Genomic DNA, 21,710 nt, shown 5'->3' with positions numbered 1-21,710 from the left:
TCTGACCTCTGGTTCCTCTGCCTTTTCTAAAACCAGCTTGAACATCTGGAAGTTCACGGTTCACGTATTGCTGAAGCCTGGCTTGGAGAATTTTGAGCATTACTTTACTAGTGTGTAAGATGAGTACAATTGTGTGGTAGTTTGAACATTCTTTGGCATTGCCTTTCTTTGGGATTGGAATGAAAACTGATCTTTTCCAGTCCTGTGGCCACTGCTGAGTTTTCCAAATTTGCTGGCATATTGAGTGCAGCACTTTCACAGCATCATCTTTCAGGAATTCCATCACCTCCACTAGCTATGTTTGTAGTGATGCTTTCTAAGGCCCACTTGACTTCACATTCCAGGATGTCTGGCTCTAGGTGAGTGATCACACCATAGATGATTATCCAGGTCATGAAGATCTTTTTTGTACAGTTCTTCTGTGTATTCTTGCCACCTCTTCTTAATATCTTCTGCTTCTGTTAGGTCCATACCATTTCTGTCCTTTATCGAGCCCATCTTTGCATGAAACGTTCCCTTGGTATCGCTAATTTTCTTGAAGAGATCTCTAGTCTTTCCCATTCTGTTCTTTTCCTCTATTTCTTTGCACTGATCGCTGAGGAAGTCTTTATCTCTTCTTGCTATTCTTTGGAACTCTGCATTCAGATGCCTATATCTTTCCTTTTCTCCTTTGCTTTTTGCTTCTCTTCTTTTCACACCTATTTGTAAGGCCTCCCCAGACAGCCATTTTGCTTTTTTGCATTTCTTTTCCATGGGGATGGTCTTGATTCCTGTCTCCTATACAATGTCATGAACCTCAGTCCACAGTTCATCAGGTACTCTATCAGATCTAGTTCCTTAAATCTATTTCTCACTTCCACTGCATAATCATAAGGAATTTGATTTAGGTCATACCTGAATGGTCTAGCGGTTTTCCCTACTTTCTTCAATTTAAGTCTGAATTTGGCAATAAGGAGTTCATGGTCCGAGCCACAGTCAGCTCCTGGTCTTGTTTTTGTTGACTGTATAGAGCTTCTCCATCTTTGGCTGCAAAGAATATAATCAATCTGATTTTGGTGTTGACCATCTGGTGATGTCCATGTGTAGAGTCTTCTCTTGTGTTGTTGGAAGAGGGTGTTTGCTATGACCAGTGCATTCTCTTGGCAAAACTCTATTAGCCTTTGCCCTGCTTCATTCCGTATTCCAAGGCCAAATTTGCCTGTTACTCCAGGTGTTTCTTGACTTCCCACTTTTGCATTCCAGTCCCCTATAATGAAAAGGACATCCTTTTTGGGTGTTAGTTCTAAAAGGTCTTGTAGGTCTTCATAGAACTGTTCAACTTCAGCTTCTTCAGTGTTACTGTTTGGAGCATAGACTTGGATTACTGTGATACTGAATGTGGTAAGAATTTACAGTCTTAGCCAGTGCCTATAAGACTGGCTCTGTGCATTTCCCTGGTGGTCCAGTGGTTAAAAATCCACCTCCCAATGCAGGGGACTTTGGAAGATTCCATAAGCACTGGGGCAACTAATACCATGTGCCACAACTACTGAGCCCACGCTCTAGAGCTTGTGCTCTGAAACAAAGAGGAGCCACTGCAACAAGAAGCCCACACACTGCAACTAGAGAGCAGACTCCACTCTCTGCCACTAGAGACAGTCCACGAACACCAATGAACACCCACCTTAGCCAAAAATAAAATAAATAATGATAAAAAAGACTGTATCTGTTTGTTTCCTTGCTGTGGCCAGAGGGAGTGTTAGGAACTGACAGCTTAAAGTTTTGACTCTTTTGTTATCTTGGTCTCTTTGTCTAAATATCTTAAGAGATAATACCTATCTGATCTCAGAAACAAAGAAAAAGGATAAGAGATCATTCAGATTTCAAGAGAAGATCACAGACCTATTTACTCATCTATAATGAAGTTTGATGAATTTAAAACGAAAATCACAGCATTTGTAATTTTTCATAAAAAATAGGTTACATGGATGAGATCACTAATAAAAACACCGCAAAATAAATGCAATAGCTATGTTCATTCAGATGAACAGACTTTTATTAGGTAAATCTATTTTATAGTAATCAGGTGTCTAGGAAAGAGAGTTAAAGCTAAATATCTTAACTCTTCTTATAACACAAAACATAAAGTGAAAATATAATTCTCTTCCATAATTATATAGAAATACCTTATTGTTGGGTCACTATTTGAGGTAATCCATACACCTGCAAAGTTGTTTGCATAGATTTTATTCTCTATGAATTGTCCTCTTCCTTTTTCATGAACATATATTCCCCCGGTCTGCCCATGATGAATTTCACATCGAACCACTGTGGGGTTAGCATAAGCTTTTACTTCAAAGCCTGCTATCCGGTTTCTGTGTATGTTGCAGCTTTCAAAGTAACCCTGGAAAACACAGAAATTAAGCCTGAAGATAAGGCTACTTTCCAAAAAGAAATGACTTAATAAACCTTTTAAATGTGTACTCCACATTAAGTATTAGAAACATTCAAGAGTTAACAATGAAACAGAGACAGATATATACTAAATTTCAAATTATAAACATTTAAATGTTTTAAGCATTTAATTAATTTGAATTAATTAAATCCTCTAATTAATGTGAGTATATTTAAAGGCAGGAAAGAAAAATAGGGAAAGATTTATTCAATAAATGCAAATAAATACCATTACTGAGTAAGAATATATATTCAACAAAAGGTTTATTTAAGTATTAAAGAAAACCTTAAAAATGTCCCAAAAATCAACTATTAAAAAGTTGACCAAAGGACATAATCAGAGACTACAGTAAAAGACATAATAATGTTCATTTTAGCACAACAGATAACTGACTCAAAATATTGTGAAGACATTCATATACATTCAATATGATCTCAATTCTATTTGGGAAAAAAAAAAAACACACACACACAAAAAAAACCTGAAAGATAAAACAAGAATATGACAGTGTGATTAAATGAGCAGTGGTATTATGCATGTTTATGCATATCCTTTATGCTTCTCTAAATTTCTTAGGACTTTCTACAATGGATATATTTTACTTATTTTCTAAAGATAATAAACATTACTGTAATAGTGATATCTTAAATTCTAAGACCCAGTCAGACTGAATGTTAGAGGAAAAAAATGAAAGTTAAATGACAGCACTCCTAGAGGCCATTTCATACTCCTTGTCTACCTCCCTTCAAAAACTCAATGTGTTCCCCTCTCATTAAATTCCCTTTAGCACTAAGTATTTTCTTACGCTACTTCCATGTACTATCTTGTGCTTAATTTGTTATATCCATTTTTACCTGATTATAAGCTCCTGAAGAGAAAGGGTGCCTCTTTTACTAACTTCTGGAGCATCTATTTAAGATTTTACATAAGGTAAGCGCTCAAACATGACTTGGTAAACTTTTTGCCAAATCTAGTAGAGGTTAAAACAGGATGTAACTCTGAGTATTCTAATATACTACATATTTAACTCTTTAAGAAAATGTCTCTCTGAGAATAACATTTAGAAGTAGTTTTCAGGTTTCATTTCCCATGAATAAAGTACAAATCACTTATAACTTACCTGTTAGCATATAGGTTATAAATTTACTCTTTTTTAAAAATTGGGGGGTTGCATCAAAAATAGCTCCTTAATATATGAAAAAATTTTTTCTTCTTTGATTTATACCAAAAAAAAAAAAAAGGATCAACACCAGGTGTATACAGACTATTATGGCAAAACTGAGTATCAAAGAAACAAAAATTGTAAAAGAGATTAAACTGAAAGAGATTAATGTCAGATTGAAACAATTCAACATTTTGATGTTTTCATCATTGAGAAGGGAGCTCAACTTGTTTCTCTCTCTCTCTGTCAGGAGTTGAATGATATACCCTGAATGGTAAACTTGGGAAACAATAAAGTGAGTATGCTCAATTCAGCTTCACTTTTTCTCACAGAAATGAGCTGCCCTTAGGGGAGTATACCTTCTTTACTATTCCATGAACACTGCCTGTGACTAAGTAGATAAGCCCATTTTATTCCAGGGTTCAGTTAAACAGACCCATTTAGTTCTCATTCTAAGTTGTATCATCCAATTTAACCTTTAAGGGAAATGAAGCTGATATATCAACCTCCCTATGCTACTTCATAGCTTTGATTTCTTAATTTGCTCACAATGCGGCAGGAAAGGTATGCTATTTACTGGGCTTCTATGAAGATTCCAGTGACAGGACAGTGTCATGTTCTGGCTGTGCTAGTGCAACATGTGGTACTGCAAGTATACTTTGCTACAGTGTATCTACTAGAAAATTTTCAAATGTATGGTTGCTTTTTTGGCAACACCACACATCTTGCTGGATCTTAGTTCCCTGAACAAGAACTGAACCCAAGCCTTCAGCTGTGCAAGTGCAGAATTCTATCCACTAGACCACCAGTGAGTTACTTGTTTTCTTTAGGTTTTGATTTTGCACACTCAGGAGAGTCAACTAGGACCCACAAGTTTACTAAGGCAAACAGCAGTCCCTTTCTTCATTTTCCCTTGTCCAGAGGTCCCCATTTTCAGTTCTTTTGACTTACTTTCATATTTTTAAGTGAAAATGTGTACTGCCTTATCTTGAGTTTGCAGTTTTAGGTATTAAGTGTTGATCTCCTATTACGAAAGATGAGATTTTGCTCTCCTACAATTATCTTGTTTTCTTTTGCTTAGATATCCAGTGACAATTCTATCCTAAACTTGCTACTAGTTGTTTAAATCACTTTTTTTTTGGTGGCTGCGAGGCACAGCTTGCAGGGACTCCCTGTCGGGAGACTAGGGATAGATCCCATGCACTTGTCAGTGAAAGCTTGGAGTACTAACCAGTTGACTGCCAGGGAATTTCTAATCACTTCTTTTTTTTAGAAGTTTTGGCTGTGCTGGGTCTTTGTTGGTGCGTGTAGGCTTTCTCAAGTTGCGGTGAGCAGGGGCTGCTCTCTCTGCTTGCAGCATGTGGGCCTTCTTACTGCAGTGGCTTTTCCTGTTACAGAGCACAGGCGCTAGAGTGTGTGGGCTTCTGTAGTTGCAGCTCACAGGCTCTGGAGTGTGGGCTCAGTAGCTGTGGCTCAGGCTTAGTTGCCCCAAGGCATGTGGGATCTTCCTGGATTAGGGATGGAACTGGTGTCCCCTACATTGGCAGGTGGTTTCCTAACTACTGGACCACCAGGGAGGCCCCTCAATCACTTCTTAATATATTTGTATTCATATTAGGTTCTTCCTGAATACAAGCAGTTTTAGAACCTGCTCTAATCTGAGTTGGTTACCATGATCATAGGCACATGGTTATTTTACCATACTGTAATTTAGAGATTAAAAATCTCCCCTAGTTCTATCAAAGATGGGAGTTGTAATCTGTATCTTTTGTTTTAAGATAGCTTTCAAGAAAAGAAAGTAGCAAAAACTTTTTGAAAAGAAATTTTTTTCCTTCATGCTCTTAGAATCTCTTACATTGCTACAACTGTGATTTCATTACAGTCAGAAAGGGCAACACTTGATTGACACATAGTTTTATAATACCATAACAAAACCAATCTATTGTTATGAATTAAAGGATTCAGTTAGTGTAATTTTGCTTTAAAATACTTTTTAATGAAATGCATCTATTTTGTTAAGAAATGCCTTTAGTGCAAAATGGTGTAATGGACCATAAGAAAACGTAATTCTACTTTGCCTTTTAAGATGCAAACCATGAAAGCTCTAATATATATATAAAACTCCAAGGGCACAGACATTTTCCCAGATTACTCCTTATCATAAAATGATTTATTTCCCTACCAGAAGATACCAGATTGCTAACAGCTTCTTTTATATTCTAAAATAAAAGCTTGTTAACTTTTTAGCACAAGCATTTCTAAATCTCTGATATATAAGTCCTTAAAAATGATCATTCTACCAAGCTAAAAAAATTAAAATTGATATAAAAATAAAAGGTGAGATAAAATATTTTTTCATTAAAATTTTTTGAATTGAAATAGTCTTTATTAAAGATGACAGAATGAAAGGTATTCAAGAGTTTCTCTTAAACTCCCCAGATAAAAAAGGAATGAATAAAAAGAGACAAATGTTATCTTCATTGAAATAAATGTCTACAATCCCAAACTATACTCTATCAAACACTTGCCTAATACTGTGATATGTGGATAAGGAAGACTAAGGTGAGAGCTAGCAAATGTACTATACACCTTTAGCAAGGTATGTTTCCCCAAGTAACTGTTCTAATAAGCAAGCATAACCAATGATCTACTACGCAGTGACATCTAGTGTCATGAACAGAACACAGGAGAGGAAGGAAATAATCCCACAGGAATATTTTCATAGAAATAATTTAGGCACAAGAAGAAACTCTGAAGGCACACACTAATGTACAACTTCTATCTAAAACTTGCATTTTTTATCTAAAGAGGACTATCCAAAGTAAAAAGTAGAGGAAAACCATACTTCAACATAGTTTTTGTCTACTGTCAATCTATCATGAGTTAAAATTCATAAACCTAGAATATGTATCTTGAAATTTTTATAGCAATTTGCTACTGCTATATTTTAATTTTACTTTATGAACATAATACTCTGCAACAGACTGAATATTAAAACAAAAAACACAAAGAATTGGGGAACTGTAGATGTTGATAGAAAAATTATTTTAGGAGTGAGAATGGCACTGTGGTTATGTAAAAGAAAAAGAAGGAATCCTACCTTTAAAAGAAAGATACATGCTGAAATGTTTACAGATGAGATGATGATATCTGAGATTTGTTTCAAAATAATTCAGAATAAAGAAGAGAATAAGCAATGTATGAGGAAGTACAGATGAAATAAAACTGACCATGAATTGAAAGTTTGAACGTGGAGGGTGGAAACATGGGAAATTCATTACAATATTGTCTCCAGTTTTGGATATGCAAGAAGGATTCCATAAAACAAAAACAGATTAAAAGAATCAGAGATAAAAACCATACTGGAAACAAAATAGAAAAAGAGACAAAGATATGTAGACACAGTAAAATACACAGATTTGAGGAAATTACACAGAATCCCAGGTGGTGCTGGTGGTAAAGAACCCGCCTGCCAAAGCAGAAGACGTAGACATGTGGGTTTGATCCCTGGGTTGGGAAGGTCCCCTGGAGGAGGACACTGCAACCTACTCCAGTATTCTTGCCTGGAGAATTGCAAGGACAGAGGAGCCTGGTAGGCTACAGTCCATGGGACTGCCAAGAGTCACACATGACTGAAGCAACTCAGCATAGCACAGAACAAAGGAAAAGAACAAAACAACATAGAACATAAGTAATAGAGAAGATAACTAAGTTTCTAAAGAAAGGAATATATGAAACAGAAAAGTAGTAAAAAACAAAACAAAACAAAACTATTAACATACAACAAAAACATCACATGGATAACTGAAGTAGAAAAGCAAATCTCCATTAGAAAGGAAAAAACAAAAACAAAAACCCAGAATGATCTGACTTCTCAGTCACACTCAATTATAGAAATATAAAAACAACTACCCAATTCTGAGTGAAAGAAAATAAACTATATACTCAGCAAAGTTAAAAGGTTAATGGGTAGACATTTTCAAGCAGGAAGAATTCAAACTACAATACCCATACGCCTTTCTTTTAAAAATAAACAAAATCAAAATGGCTAGATAAAAGAATAGCCACACCAAGAATGAATCAAAATAAAATTAGGAATGGAAAAACTGTGATAAAAGGACTGAAGGTTAATAAATATAAATACAGACCAATAACTGTAGGAATAGAAATGTTTTAAAGTACTCAAGAAAAATAAAGATACAAATAATGGAGTACAGAGGTGTGAAATATAAAGTATTTTTTATAATTTTTCAAAAGTTTAAACATGCAGTTAAATATGACAAACTCTAGAACCATACCCTTTGAAATTCTAGGGATGTCTTTTATACAGGGCATGTAATATTTTAAAATATTAAGATTAAAAAAATGACAGAAATTCTTTCACCATTCATTCTTGCCAATATAGGAGTTTAAATTCTAAGCAGGTCATAGACAAGGAAGAGGAAAGACAATTTCAGAGAACAGTACAGAATTTACTCTGATGTTCTCTGAAGTTCTATTAAAAAACAAAGTCAAATTTTAAAAAGGTTAACCTTAGTGATACTCTACCAATCATGGAAACTAACACAACAAACACCTTAATAATAAAGAACATTCTACCAAAAGATTTTAAAAGATTGTATCACAATACTAAAATAGATGAGAGGCCCACGATATGCTTTATTCCCATTTTTTTCCTTATAAACCTATATAATTTATATATTTCCATTAAGGATTGATGAGATTTCATCTGTAGGATCGCCCAAGATTTGTCTTTTTAAAATTTATAAACTTGAATCTATAAAATGTAAACTGTACTGGGACTGTGTGAACTGTACTGGGACTGTATTATTTGATGAATTTTAGTAAGTGACCATCAGCATTAGGTCTTTTAAAAATGAGGAAATTTACTCAGGTTAAAGTTATTTTGGTACCTCAAATCATCTATGAAAGAGACCAGTGAAGTGAGTGAAGTCGCTCAGTCGTGTCCGACTCTTTGTGACCCCATGGACTGTAGCTTACCAGACTCCTCCCTCCATGGGATTCTTCAGGCAAGAGTACTGGAGTGGGTTGCCATTTCCTTCTCCAGGGGGTCTTTCCGACCCTGGGAATGAATCCTGGTCTCCTGCATTCCAGGCAGACACTTTAACCTCTGAGCTACCAGGGAAGTCAAAAGAGACCAGAGGCATGCATAAATATGATACTTGAAACTGTTCATGTAACTCTGGGGCAAAGTCTAAAGGCAACACAGGCAAAGAAATACTAGCATAGTATAGTTTCATTACAAAAATATGAGTTCCATTTTGAATTCCATTTAAGAATTATTGCTAGGGCTTCCCTCATGATCCGTGGTTAAGACTCCGCTCTCCCAATGCAGGGGGCAGGGATCTGATCTCTGGTTGGGGAACTAAGATTCTACAGGCCATAGGTAGGGTGTGATTTAAAAAAAAAAAAAAGGAAAAATTAGGGAAAAAAAAAATATTACCAACACAGGCCTCTAAGAGGGGGTAGATTCTTAAGACTCTTTTTTTTTTAATAGCAGAAAGCATTTATTAATAGATAAGTACTTTATATGTATTCTATTGTTTAATCATCAAAGGTCTTTCAAGATAGGCACTATTATCCCCTTATATAACTTTGTAGTCAGTCTTGTAGAAGTGGCTAGCATGTAATGGTAGCTGCAATGACTCAGTAATTCTGCACAACAAAAGCCCCAAAGCTCAGCTTATGCCAAAAAAAGGATTTTGTTCTCAGACATCTAGGGGTAAACTAGTTGACCGGAGAGTTGGCTAGGTGGCTCTGCTGATTTTTGCTGGGGACCAGCCAGCCAAAGGCTGATCTAGGCTGGCTTCCGTAATGTGAATCTGCTTCACACATCTTTCATCTTCCAACGGACTCCCCTGGGCATGTTCTCATGGTGACAACAGAGGTACATACCCATTTCAAGACTCTGGACTGCATCTTGTTTGCTAACATCCAACTGACCAAAGCAAGCTGCATGGCTGAGCCCAGGGTCAAGGGCAAAGTGAGAGGACGCTGCAAAACTAGGTAGCAAAGAGTGTGCCCAAAGGAAGGAGTGAAGAATTAGGACCATCATTGCCATCAACCACAGAACCCAATCTATGTGTGTTGTATAAATGAGCCAGTGCATGTCCAAGGCTCTGAGAAGTTAAGAGCTGAAGGTTACACAAAGCTATGCTTTGAACCCAGTGAGGATGAATTCACTGAAGACTCTTATGTTTTGACAACCTCCATACTTTTGCTGAGACCTCCTAATTTCCAAACTCCCCTCTTTCCTACTCCTTGGGAAAAAACAGCTACAATTTACAAAAAAAAAAAAAGTCAATTTTTAAATTCTAGCTGGAGAAAGACAAGTGGTCATCTTCACTGTGCTTTCTTATTTATAGGTCCAAACTATACAGCATGAGTTTTTAAGTGAACTATTTTTCTCAGGTTATAGTTATCCCAGGAATACAACGAACTAGGGAGTCTATTAAGAAAACTATTTACATCTAAACAGAATTTAACAAAAGGGTACTCCTTCCTGGTCTACTTCAGTTTTAACAGTTTGGCAGACTTCTTTGGAGGTCCAGTGGTTAAGACTCCATACTTCCACTGAGGGAGTACGGGTTCGATACCTGGTAGGGGAACTAAGATGTCACATGTTATAAGTGGCCGGCAAAAAAAAGGGTTCTGTGTTAGGGTTTCAGGCACAACAGTTGAAAATAAACTTCCTTTGTTAATAGACAATTTTTATATGTCCCAATTCAATGTTCCAAAGTTGTCTGATTAATACCACATAATTGTAATAAAACTTCATCATACCCTTGTTTGTTACCACATTACAATCTCCTCTCCCATCCTGGACTTCTTAACAAAAAATGTTGCCAATGTTGTCCTAGGATTTTAAAAAATTACTTCAACAAAAACTAGGTGTTAGGTATCCCCTAGCAGTCCAGTGGTCAGGTTAGGACACCATGCTTTCACTGCTGAGGGCTCAGGTTCAGTCCCTGGCTGGAGAACTAAGATCCTATAAGCTGTGCAGCACGGCAAGAAAAAAAAAAAAACACAAAAAGCAACCTGCATTAAACTAACTTATGGTGCTTACTAAAAATGCATATACTGGGTGCTATCCTGAAGAATTCTGATTTATTGTATCTGGTTGATTTTTTTTCATACTTACATTTGAGAACTACTGGATTAGACCTTACTCTCCTCAAAGATTGTATCAATTCTCTAAGGACTCCATCTTCTCTACATGTATAGAATGTTAGATTCAAGAATTTACAGAATTGATATTGCATATTCACTTTAATTTTTAATCTTATTTTAGACTTATACTCTTCAATTCAACAATTTGGTGATGATAAAATGCTGACACCTATTTGAAATTTAACTAATACATTAGTATTTTTTCAAATTAAGAATAACTGTTCTTACCATGCCATGATCAAATGTGAATACACCAACGTCACGTCCATGATGAATATGATTCCGTCTAATAATTGGGTTTCCATGATTTTTAACCCAAATCCCAGCTAAAGCATTATTGGAAATTTCATTATCCTCATATATTCCCTACAACAATTAACCAGAAATAAACATTAGCACAGTTTAAAAAAAAAAACAGAAAAGGAAAAACCCCACAAAATTAAAAAATACCTGTGCATGATCTGTTATATAAAGTCCAACATTTTCACAGTCACTGATGTTACAGTGCTTGATAGTGGGACATGCTCCTTGACCACTAACACATACTGCAGAGCCAACTGTAAGAAAAACAATTTATTTAAAATTCTGTCGGGCAACACAATGACTAACTTATAATAAAACATAATGGGAACACTAACCTGTGCATGTACTTCGGATGATACAGTGATCAATAATAGGGCTACAATTTACTGTAATCTCTAAGCAGTGGTGTGCATTGTGGTGTTGAGCAGATTTGTCATCAGGGTTAAACTGGAAAGTAGAAATTTTGTTTGAAATAAATAGCCACAGCCTTAAATATTTCCACATATGTACTTAAAAATTTATAATTTCTTACCCTTATTGTCATGTATCCAACATAAGCATCTTCAGAACCTTCCATAAAAACAAAGGTTGAATCTCTAGTGTTTTCAATTATAACTTTGTCTGCTACTTTTCCAGGTGCTATGAAGAAAATATTTTAAAGCATATTACTTTCATGAGACAGATAAAAAAATTACTTTCTTAGTCAGTAAAAATACTCTGCCATAAAACTAATAATTCAATAGAACCCTTTCTACAGTTTTAAATTGGGTAGTTCTTTTGGAGAAGGAACTTTAAAGGAACTCAGAATTGAGTAGACAGGACTAATACTCATTTTATCAGATAACTTGTCATACTTAACGTGGACATTATTTGAGCATCACTGTAACTCAAATTCATGTATAATAATACTTTCAATAGACTCAGCTACAAATAGTATTCAATACCAAATGCAATGGTATATTAAAATGTGGGTTTCTTGTGGAAACCAAATCACTACCAGTAGCACCAGAAAACAACATTCAGAGAGAAGAAAGAAGGGGATGGTGAGCAGGGAGAGAAAGAAAGAATCCTCTTTACTTAAGCTTATTTTCAGTACTGGTCTTGACTTGGAAAATAATGAAAATCAGTAGGCAAAATTTCTCTATACTTTCACTTTTCTTTGACGTGGAAATAGGGGAGGGAAGAAGGGCAGTAAATGCAAATCTCATTAAAAAAGCGAGTAGTAACAACTACTTGCTATATTAAAATGGTCTTATACTACTGTATCCTTAAAAAAAATCAAAGAGCCCATAAATTTTCAAATAACTGATCAGTGCTCAACAAACATTACATTTATTTTTAGAAATTTGACCATAAAAACAACTTTGAAACAGCATGGAAAGTATTTTAAAAGCACATTTGTTTCATTAAAAACACAGCAATAAAAACATTAGCCTCTGTATTTTCAAGTAAAAGATAAAACAAATATTTTTCTCTCCTTATTAACTAAAGCAGTTGGACAAACTATTGGCATCAAGAATTATACACATTCCCCCAAGAGAAACAGATACATTTATAATTTCTGAACTCTAAAGTTTTCATTTCCATCATATAAAATATACATGACATTTCTAATTTTTTCCTACAATTAAGGTATTATCAAGGTTCATCTGGATTTTAAGTAACCAGCATTTTTAAAAAACCATCACATATATAAAGTATTAAAATTCTAATGACAACACATTTCAAAATACCTGCACCAATCATGGTGATTGGAGATTCAATATATATCCATTCATCAGTATATATTCCAGAATGAACAAAGATAAGTCCATCAAAATGAGCTTCTTGTACCCCACCAAGGGCATCTTCAATTGTATCGTAGTACTAAAACAAACAAACAACCCCCCCCGCAAAAACATGTCAGTATAGAACTGTAAGATCATCATTTTAAATCTTAGAAAAAGACAAATCAAACATACCAACATGTTTTCTCTTCCTTTGTATCTTGCAGGGTTACTGTAGAAATGTTCAGCAAATCCTGGCTTTACATGTGCACCTTTATACTAAAACATCAAAAACAAAACACTGACTACTAGTATAAACACTATAGTCTAAATTAGTTTAGTACTACATGAATTTTTAAAATTAATTTTCAAAAATAATTATTAGTTAGTTCAACTGATTTTCTGATGCATTTTACAATGTAAAATCTGGAATAGTTTATGACTCAGTAATATCAAGTAAGGACACCGTTTTTCATCCTCAGCACTACTGATAGTTTGTAACAGATTCTTTGTTGTAGGGGCTTATTCTGTGCATTGTAGGATGTTTAGTAGCATCTGCTTCCCTTGTGGCTCAGCTAGTAAAGAATCTGCCTGCAATGCGGGAGACCTGGGTTCGATCCCTGGGTTGGGAAGATCCCCTGGAGAAGGGAAAAGCTACCCACTCCAGTATTCTGGCCTGGAGAATTCCATGGACTACACAGACCATGGGGTCACAAAGAGCCAGACACGATTGTTTGGCTTTCACTTTCACTTTTCACTGCACTCTAACCATCAGGTATCAGAAGCAGTCTCTTCTCCAGTTGTGAAAACCAAAAATGTCTCCAGACACCACCAAATATTCCCTGTGGAACAAAATCTCCCCTAGCTGGGTAGTTAACTATTTATAAAGGACCATATGAAAATAAAGCTAAATGTGACCACTGGACTACCAAGGGAATTCTGTGAAATTCTAAATAACTACTCAATAGTAATAATTGAAATATAAGTTGAAAGAGATCCACAGAAAGTATAACTGCTTTCAGGCTACTGATACTTATGGCTACTGTTTAAATTATTAATAAATATGCCAGTAGTGAAAAGAACTGCTGATTCCTTTGCTGGCTGATAAATGTGTACTGACTTGAGAAACCTATTCTTTTTTTTTTGGCCATGCTGCGTGGCTTCTGGGACCTTAGTTTCCTGACCAGGAATTGAACCCCAGCCCTCAGTAGTGAAAGTGTGAAGTCCTAACCGCTGGACCACCAGGAAATTCCCGTGAAATCTATACTTGAATTTAAATTTTGAAAAAAGGAACTTTTATAAAAATATATTTATAAATATATAAATATAATAAAACATTATATATTTAAAAACTTTTATTTAAAATATATATAATATAAAATCAGTATTTTCCATTTATACTTCATACCAACTGCTGGAAACTCTCTTTCCATGGATTTGGGTGTTCATATTCTTCTGGATTAATCTGGTAGAATTTGCCAGGTTCAGGGTGCATCATAGGGCGGGTATACTCGAATACTTCCATGTATAATCGTTTCCTGGAGGGGGAAAGGGGTTTAAGATTTCTTCATAAAATATTCTTTAAACAACTATAAAAATTATTTGAGGCCTCAAAAACTCATAAGAGTATGAAAGAGCAGCATTGTAAATGTAAAAATAAAATTTTTGGCTAAAATAATATAACTGCATATAAAAAGTAAAGTAGTCTACCTAAAAGAATGCATCAATTCTTTAAAGTCTGATTGTTTAGTTAAAGGAAAATAAAAGCCACCCTTACTATAAAAGCCACATACAGTTATAATTTAAAAGGATTATTTTAAACAATGATGTTTCATGTATGTCTGATCTCAAATCATCAAATCTTAGGAGTGGAGTGATAGTTAACTACTATATAATTTCTTGTACAAAACAAATGTTTCTTCTTCTGCTCTTTTAACATTCCCTTTTTGCTTTCCAATACAAATATAATTTTCTTTCTTAAAGTGTACCTTATTTTTAGCATCATAGAAGTAATACATATAGCTGCTGTAAAATACAGAAAAGTATGAAAGAGATAACCTACTTTTAATATGTTAACTATTAACAATTTACTGTATTTCTTTTCAGTCTTTTTAGCTACAGAGAGTTTCATTTATTACAATTGTGATAATATAACATATTTGTATTCTCCTTTCATTTTTCATAATATAGCATATTCCCATGTTATTAAAAACTGTAAAGTTCACTGTTAAAGACTATATCACAACCCTTTAAGTAGACATAACACTGTTTACTTTTAGTCCAATCCCTTGTTGCTAGACTTTGATTATTTCTAGCTTTCTCCCACTATTAACTACGCTATTATGAAAAATTTGTACATAACGTAAACAAATGTTCAGAAGTGGAATTCCTGGGTCAAAGGGCACACATATTTCATGGTTCAAAAATACAACTGTCCAAACTCTTTTCTAAAAGCGATATACAAAATCTACATTCTTACTGAACTATTAGCTGTTTTAAATTAGACTTAGTTCGGTTTCTAAAAACCAATGGAATGAAAAGCATTCTCCAAAATCACTCAGTAGCTTTTAACTGACAAATAGCAGAAAAAGTACTTCCTTTATTGTTTTAAATAAGTACTCAGATGGTGGCTCAGATGATAAAGCGTCTGCCTACAATGCGAACCTGGGAACCCAGAGACCCAGGTTCAATCCCCGGGTCAGGAAGATCTCCTGGAGAACGAAGTAGCAACTCACTCCAGTATTCTTGCCTGGAAAAATCCATGGACTGAGGAGCCTGACAGGCTACAGCCCATGGGGTCACAAAGAGTTAGACATGACTGAGTGACTTCACTTTCTTTCTTATAGTTTTAAAAACTGCCTGGACTGATAACCAACATTTGTGATAAACAGGTAACTGGGAAAGGAAAGATATATCCATTTGAATGCAGAGTTCCAAAAAACAGCAAGGAGAGATAAGAAAGCCTTCCTCAGTGATCAGTGCAAAGAAATACAGGAAAACAACAGAATGGGAAAGACTAGAGATCTGTTCAAGAAAATTAAGGATACCAAAGGAACATTTCATGCGAAGATGGACACAATAAAGGACAGAAATGGTATGGACCCAACAGAAGCAGAAGATATTATTAACAGAAGAACTATACAAAAAGATCTTCATGACCCTGATAACCATGATGTTGTGATCACTCATCTACAGCCAGACATCCTGGAACGCCAAGTCAAGTGGGCCTTAGGAAGCATCACTATGAACAAAGCTAGTGGAGGTGATAGGATTCCAGTTGAGCTATTTCAAATCCTAAAAGATGACGCTATGAAAGTGCCACACTCAATATGCCAGCAAATCTGGAAAACTCAGCAGTGGCCACAGGACTGGAAAAGGTCAGTTTTCATGCCAATCCCAAAGAAAGGCTATGCCAAACAATGTTCAAACTACCGCACAACTGCACTCATCTCACATGCTAGCAAAGTAATGCTCAAAATTCTCCAAGCCAGGCTTCAACAATACAAGAACCATGAACTTCCAGTGATGTTCAAGCTGGATTTAGAAAAGGCAGAGGAACAAAGGCAGAGAGAGATGGGAATACTAGAGTATTTGACCTGCCTCCTGAGAAATCTGTATGCAGATCAAGAAGCATCAGTTAGAACCGGACATCAAACAACAGACTGGTTCCAAATCGGGAAAGGAGTATGTCAAGGCAGTATATTGCCACCCTGCTTATTTAACTTATATACAGAGTACATCATGCAAAATGCTGGGCTGGATAAAGCACAAGCTGGCATCAAGATTGATGGGAGAAATATCAATAACCTCAGATATGCAGCTGATACCACTTTAATGGCAGAAAGCAAAGAGGACTCTTGATGAGGGTGAAAGAGAGTGAAAAAGCTGGCTCAAAACTCAACAGTGAAAAAGTTAAGATCATGGCACCCAGTCCTATCACTTCATGGCAAATTGATGGGGAAACAATGGAAACAGTGAGAGACTTTATTCTGAGGGGCTCCAGACTGCAGCCATGAAATTAAAAGACACTTACTCCTTGGAAGGAAAGTTATGACCAACCTAGACAGCATATTAAAAAGCAGAGATATTACTTTGCCAACAAAAGTCTGTCTAGTCAAGGCTCTGGTTTTTCCAGTAGTCATGTATGGATATGAGAGTTGGACTATAAAGAAAGCTGAGCACTGAAGAATTGATGCTTTTGAACTGTGGTGTTGGAGAAGACTCTTGAGAGTCCCTTGGACTGCAAGGAGATCCAACCAGACCATCCTAAAGGAGATCAGTCCTGGGTGTTCAATGGAAGGACCAACATACTTTGGCCACCTGAAGGGAAGAGCTGACTCATTTGAAAAGACCCTGATGCTGGGAAAGATTGAGGGCAGGAGGAGAAGGGGACGACAGAGGATGAGATGGCTGGGTGGCATCACTGACTCAATGGACAGGAGTTTGGGTAGGCTCAGGGAGTTGGTGTTGGACAGGGAGGCCTGGTGTGCTGCACTTCATGAAGTCGCAAAGAGTCGGACACAACTGAGCAGCTAAACTGAACTGAAAACCACTGCCGATGGTGACTGCAGCCATGAAATTAAAAAAGCAGAGACATTATTTTACCAACAAAGGTCCATTTAGTCAAAGCTATGGTTTTTCCAGTAGTCATGTATGGATGTGAGAGGTGGGCTATAAGGAAAGCCAAGTGTCGAGAATTGATGCTTTTGAACTGTGGTGTTGGAGAAGCCTCTTGGGAGTCCCTTGAACTGCAAGGAGATCCAACCAGTCCATCCTAAAGGAAATCAGTCCTGAATATTCATTGCAAGGACTGATGCTGAAGCTGAAACTCCAATACTTTGGCTACCTGATGGGAAGAACAGATTTACTGGAAAAGACCCTGATGCTGGGAAAGACTGAAGGCGAGAGAAGAAGGGGATGACAGAGGATGAGATGGTTGGATGGTATCACTGAGGCAATGGACATGAATTTGAGTAGGCTCCAGGAGTTGGTGATGGACAGGGAAGCCTGAAGTGCTGCAGTCCATAGGGTCACAGGGTTGGACTCGACTGAGCGACTGAACTGGAATTTATAAATATTCTAATTTTCTTCTATTTAACTGTAACCATCAACTCACACTCCAGCCTTCCTACCATCCTTTAGCATTTGGGGCAGTAAGTAATATATCTCAAGATACTAAGAAATAAATTTTCACTTACCATAAAATTGGATCATTAGCAAGTTCACTGAAGCGTTTACACACACAAGCTGCTCTACAAAGATCCTGTTCCAGCAAATACGAGAAGATTTTTAGAACCACTTCATCTGGCAGTTTCTCCTGAAGATACTGTTCAGCAGGTGCTGCTATAAAAAGATTAACAAACAGAACATAATCTGTCATGCTACCAAAGGCTTTCTCATTATTTAAAGAGCACAATTTTCATTTTGTTAAATGAAGAGCTTTTATTTTTTGATGACTATTATTTTATAAGCATGTGCTTTCAGAGATGACACATATTTCTTTTCTTTTCTCTTAACAGTATTCTTTTTTTTAGCTAGTATGTACCATTTCAGTAATTGGTTACAATAAATATACAAAAAATATTTTTATACAACAATTACAGTCAAAGATGGAGAAGGTCAGGGTTCTCAGGTTTATTCTGTAACTATTGCTTTCTCAATCTCAAATGTGTAAATAAACACTTAATTTTAACTTTCTGTTATCAAACAAAATTTAAAAGAACTATTTGACCCTATTCCTTAACTTTCTCAAAGGAAATACCTGATAGATCTTGTGATTTTCCAGAAACTCTTGCACGTTTTGCACGATGACCAAAAAAGTTTTCTGTAGTTGAAGTTGAAGCACCCTTCAAAAACAAAATGAAAACTAGTTAAGCATGTATTTTTACCCATAATCATTACTTCTAAAAAATGATGACAGTCCTGTTTGTTTCCTAACAATTCTTTCATTATACACACAAAAACAGACATTTAACCTACCTCCATACTGCTCTTTGTAGGACACGCTGTTCTTTTTGGCAAAAGAGTTTTCCTACGAAGTTGGTATGGACTATTTTGTGCACCAGGACCGGATTCTTCTGCAACCATATCTGCAGGTACATCATCATCTGTTATAAACAAAAATAATATGAAAATGACACCCATTAAAAAAAAAAAGCCCTATGGATTCAGTAAACTTACAAAAGACTTTGTAATATATATATATTTTTTTGGGGGGGGTACAGTTTTTATACAAAATTCCAGTCATCTGGATAACCATTTGAGAAGTGTTGGATTTCTATTTCATTTCTTAGCTCAAAATAAATTTCACAATGCTTACCTACAATAAAATAAATAAATAAAATCATGAAAAGAAAACAAAACTATTTTTTATAATGTGAAAGTGGGAAAGTTCTTTAAAGGTATGACACAGAAACTGGAAGGCATTTTAAAAAAACGTGAGGAGGATGTTCACTTGCTGAGTGAGTACAAGTGAGTACTGCATGGTTAGAGTACACGTAGGGTGAGAAGTGTGTCAATGGAGACAGACAGTTCAGTAAAGGTTATAAACACCAAGTAGGATAGCGTAGATTCAGTATAGATACCAAGTGGGATAAAAAGGGCATCCATGCAGAGGGTGGTCTGGCACATAGTGCTGGAGCTCAAGAGGGGTAAGAAGGAGGAGGTTTGTGTGTGGGAAGGGTGACAGGAAAGGCGATCACACAGGAGAGGGAGAGGTGGAGCTGAAGCTTGGTAACATCAAGGGACTGACCAAATAATTAAGTAGATGGAAGCCAGGCTTCTGAGAAGAGTTAAAATATAAATAGAAAGAGTACATCTTACACTATTGGACTGGAATTTTCAATGTGAATTCATAGTTTTTTAAAAGATAGATATAGAAATAGGTAAGCACATATAAACATATGTATAAATGTTTGGAAACATGTGGATTATACACGTGTGTAACAAAGCCTGGAAGCAGTGCCACTCCAATAGCAATGAAGACGACCAGTATTTGGATATTTACTTCTGAATACTTTCTTACTTCTTTATAAAAGGGATAAGGGCTCCTTGGAGAAATGGCTGATTCTACATTGAGGGAAATACAAGGTGAGCCTGAAGCATCTTGTGGCAGAAACAAGAAACTGCTGAATGATGAGGACATGTCAAAAGAACACTGAATGGACTTCCCTGGTGGTCCAGTGGTTGTGAATCCACTTTTCAATGCAAGGGACACAGATTCCCCTGGTCAGAGAACTAAGATCCCACATGCCTTGGGGGATAACTAAGCCCATGTACTGAAACTAGAGAGGCCTGCATGACGCAACTAGAAAAAGCCCACATGACAGCCAAAGGAATAAAAAAAAAGAATACTGAGATCAGCCCAAATGATCACCCACTAGCTAGTAAAATTATGCTGAAGTATCAAAACTCACGACAGTAAACGGGTTATAACCTACTGAATGGACAACCTATAAATTCATTCTACTATAAATAAAGGAATAAACGGAGTTTGATAGGAATGAGATGTTTAAAGTATCCCTCCCCCCGCACACAAATACTGATTAAGTAGAAAGGGAAAAATTATAACTCTATAGTAGAGATGCCAATCAAACACTGTCTTAATCAAGTGACCAAAGTAAACATCATTCATAAGACATACTGAAACTGTGTGTCACCTGGGAGTATGAAAGAACACAGAATCACTTCTATGATATTCCTGACAAAGATACGTAACCTAAATCTATTGGGAATATCAGAATTATGAGGAATCATTGGGAGAAATCCAAATTTATTCTAATTTGTTTTGAATAATCTTCAAATTATCAAAGTTGAAAGTCAAGGAAAACCCTAAGGAACTGTTCCAGATGGAAGGACATTGAAAAGATATGTAAACTCATTGTAACCTGTGGTTCTGAACTAGATCCTTTTGTTTAAAGGTCTGTTTTTAGGACAAGAGTGAAATACTTCATTCAATTAGTGAAACCTGAATGGAGATCTAAAGACAATAAGGCATCAGTACTAACTTTCTGATTTTAATAGGTACAGCATGATTATCTAGGTGAATATCCTTGTGTTAGGAAATACACACTAAAGTATTAGGAGGTGACAGGACAAAGCTGGAAACTTATTCTTGAAGGGTTCAGGGTGGGGGGAGGGCAACTTCTTTGTACTGTTCTAAACTCTTTCCTAAGTTTAGATTGTTTAAAAAATGAACTAATACATTTGAGTAATATGTTTACATTTAAAAATTCTGCTTAGGAAATAAAAACCATAGAGACAGTTAGAAGAAACAACACAATTAGGAAAAATAACCCACTCCAGTATTCTTGCCTGAAGAATTCCAGGGACAGGGAAGCCTGATGGGCTACAGTTCATGGGATAGCAAAGAGTTGGACATGACTGAGACACTTAACACACACATTTGTTAATATGTGTCACAAAAGGGTAATTTTTAAATTATATCTGAGTACTACGAATCAACATGGAAAAGACTAACAATTCAACAGAAAGTTGGACCAAGGATACAGACAATTCAGAATTTAGGAAATACAAATGAAACACTAATAGAAACTACAATGAGATTTTTTAATGTAGCAGGTTATCAAAGATCAGAAAGTTTGATTGTATACTAGTACTATATATCAAAGGATAACATGAGACAAAAAAATTCTTAATTTGAGGAGAGCAATTTGGCAGTAGCTATTATTACTTAACAATTCCATTCTGGGAATTGATTCTGCACACATGGGCAAAGCAGTTAAGAACCAAGATATTCATTGCAGTACTTTTTATAATACTGCTGGGTAACAATCAAAATGTTCATCAAGAGTAAAACTCCAAATATACAGAACAATGTGTTTAGTATATGTGT

The 21,710-nt window shown here is 35.9% G+C and overlaps 1 protein-coding gene across 2 annotated transcripts in view; it reads right to left on the bottom strand.

The window, feature by feature from the left end:
• FBXO11 (F-box protein 11) overlaps positions 1-21,710 on the bottom strand; it is a 110,711-nt gene that overhangs the window by 11,602 nt on the left and 77,399 nt on the right. Inside the window, exons 2-12 of one of the 2 annotated variants that reach the window (XM_027966867.3) lie at positions 18,836-18,963; positions 18,618-18,702; positions 18,055-18,199; positions 14,265-14,394; positions 13,052-13,135; positions 12,824-12,956; positions 11,623-11,729; positions 11,426-11,537; positions 11,238-11,344; positions 11,016-11,153; positions 2,166-2,383 (exon numbers count right to left, since the gene is read on the bottom strand). In XM_027966867.3, coding sequence (XP_027822668.2) covers positions 2,166-2,383; positions 11,016-11,153; positions 11,238-11,344; positions 11,426-11,537; positions 11,623-11,729; positions 12,824-12,956; positions 13,052-13,135; positions 14,265-14,394; positions 18,055-18,199; positions 18,618-18,702; positions 18,836-18,963 — 1,387 coding nt within the window. The remainder of the gene's footprint in view (positions 1-2,165; positions 2,384-11,015; positions 11,154-11,237; positions 11,345-11,425; positions 11,538-11,622; positions 11,730-12,823; positions 12,957-13,051; positions 13,136-14,264; positions 14,395-18,054; positions 18,200-18,617; positions 18,703-18,835; positions 18,964-21,710) is intronic. The other variant, XM_042246209.2, reaches the window with a different exon arrangement.

This window comes from Ovis aries, chromosome 3, assembly GCF_016772045.2.
Source record: "Ovis aries strain OAR_USU_Benz2616 breed Rambouillet chromosome 3, ARS-UI_Ramb_v3.0, whole genome shotgun sequence".
Lineage (NCBI taxonomy): Eukaryota > Metazoa > Chordata > Mammalia > Artiodactyla > Bovidae > Ovis > Ovis aries.
The sequence above is the reverse complement of the archived record's forward strand: the minus strand, read 5'-3'. Positions and strand labels throughout refer to the sequence as shown.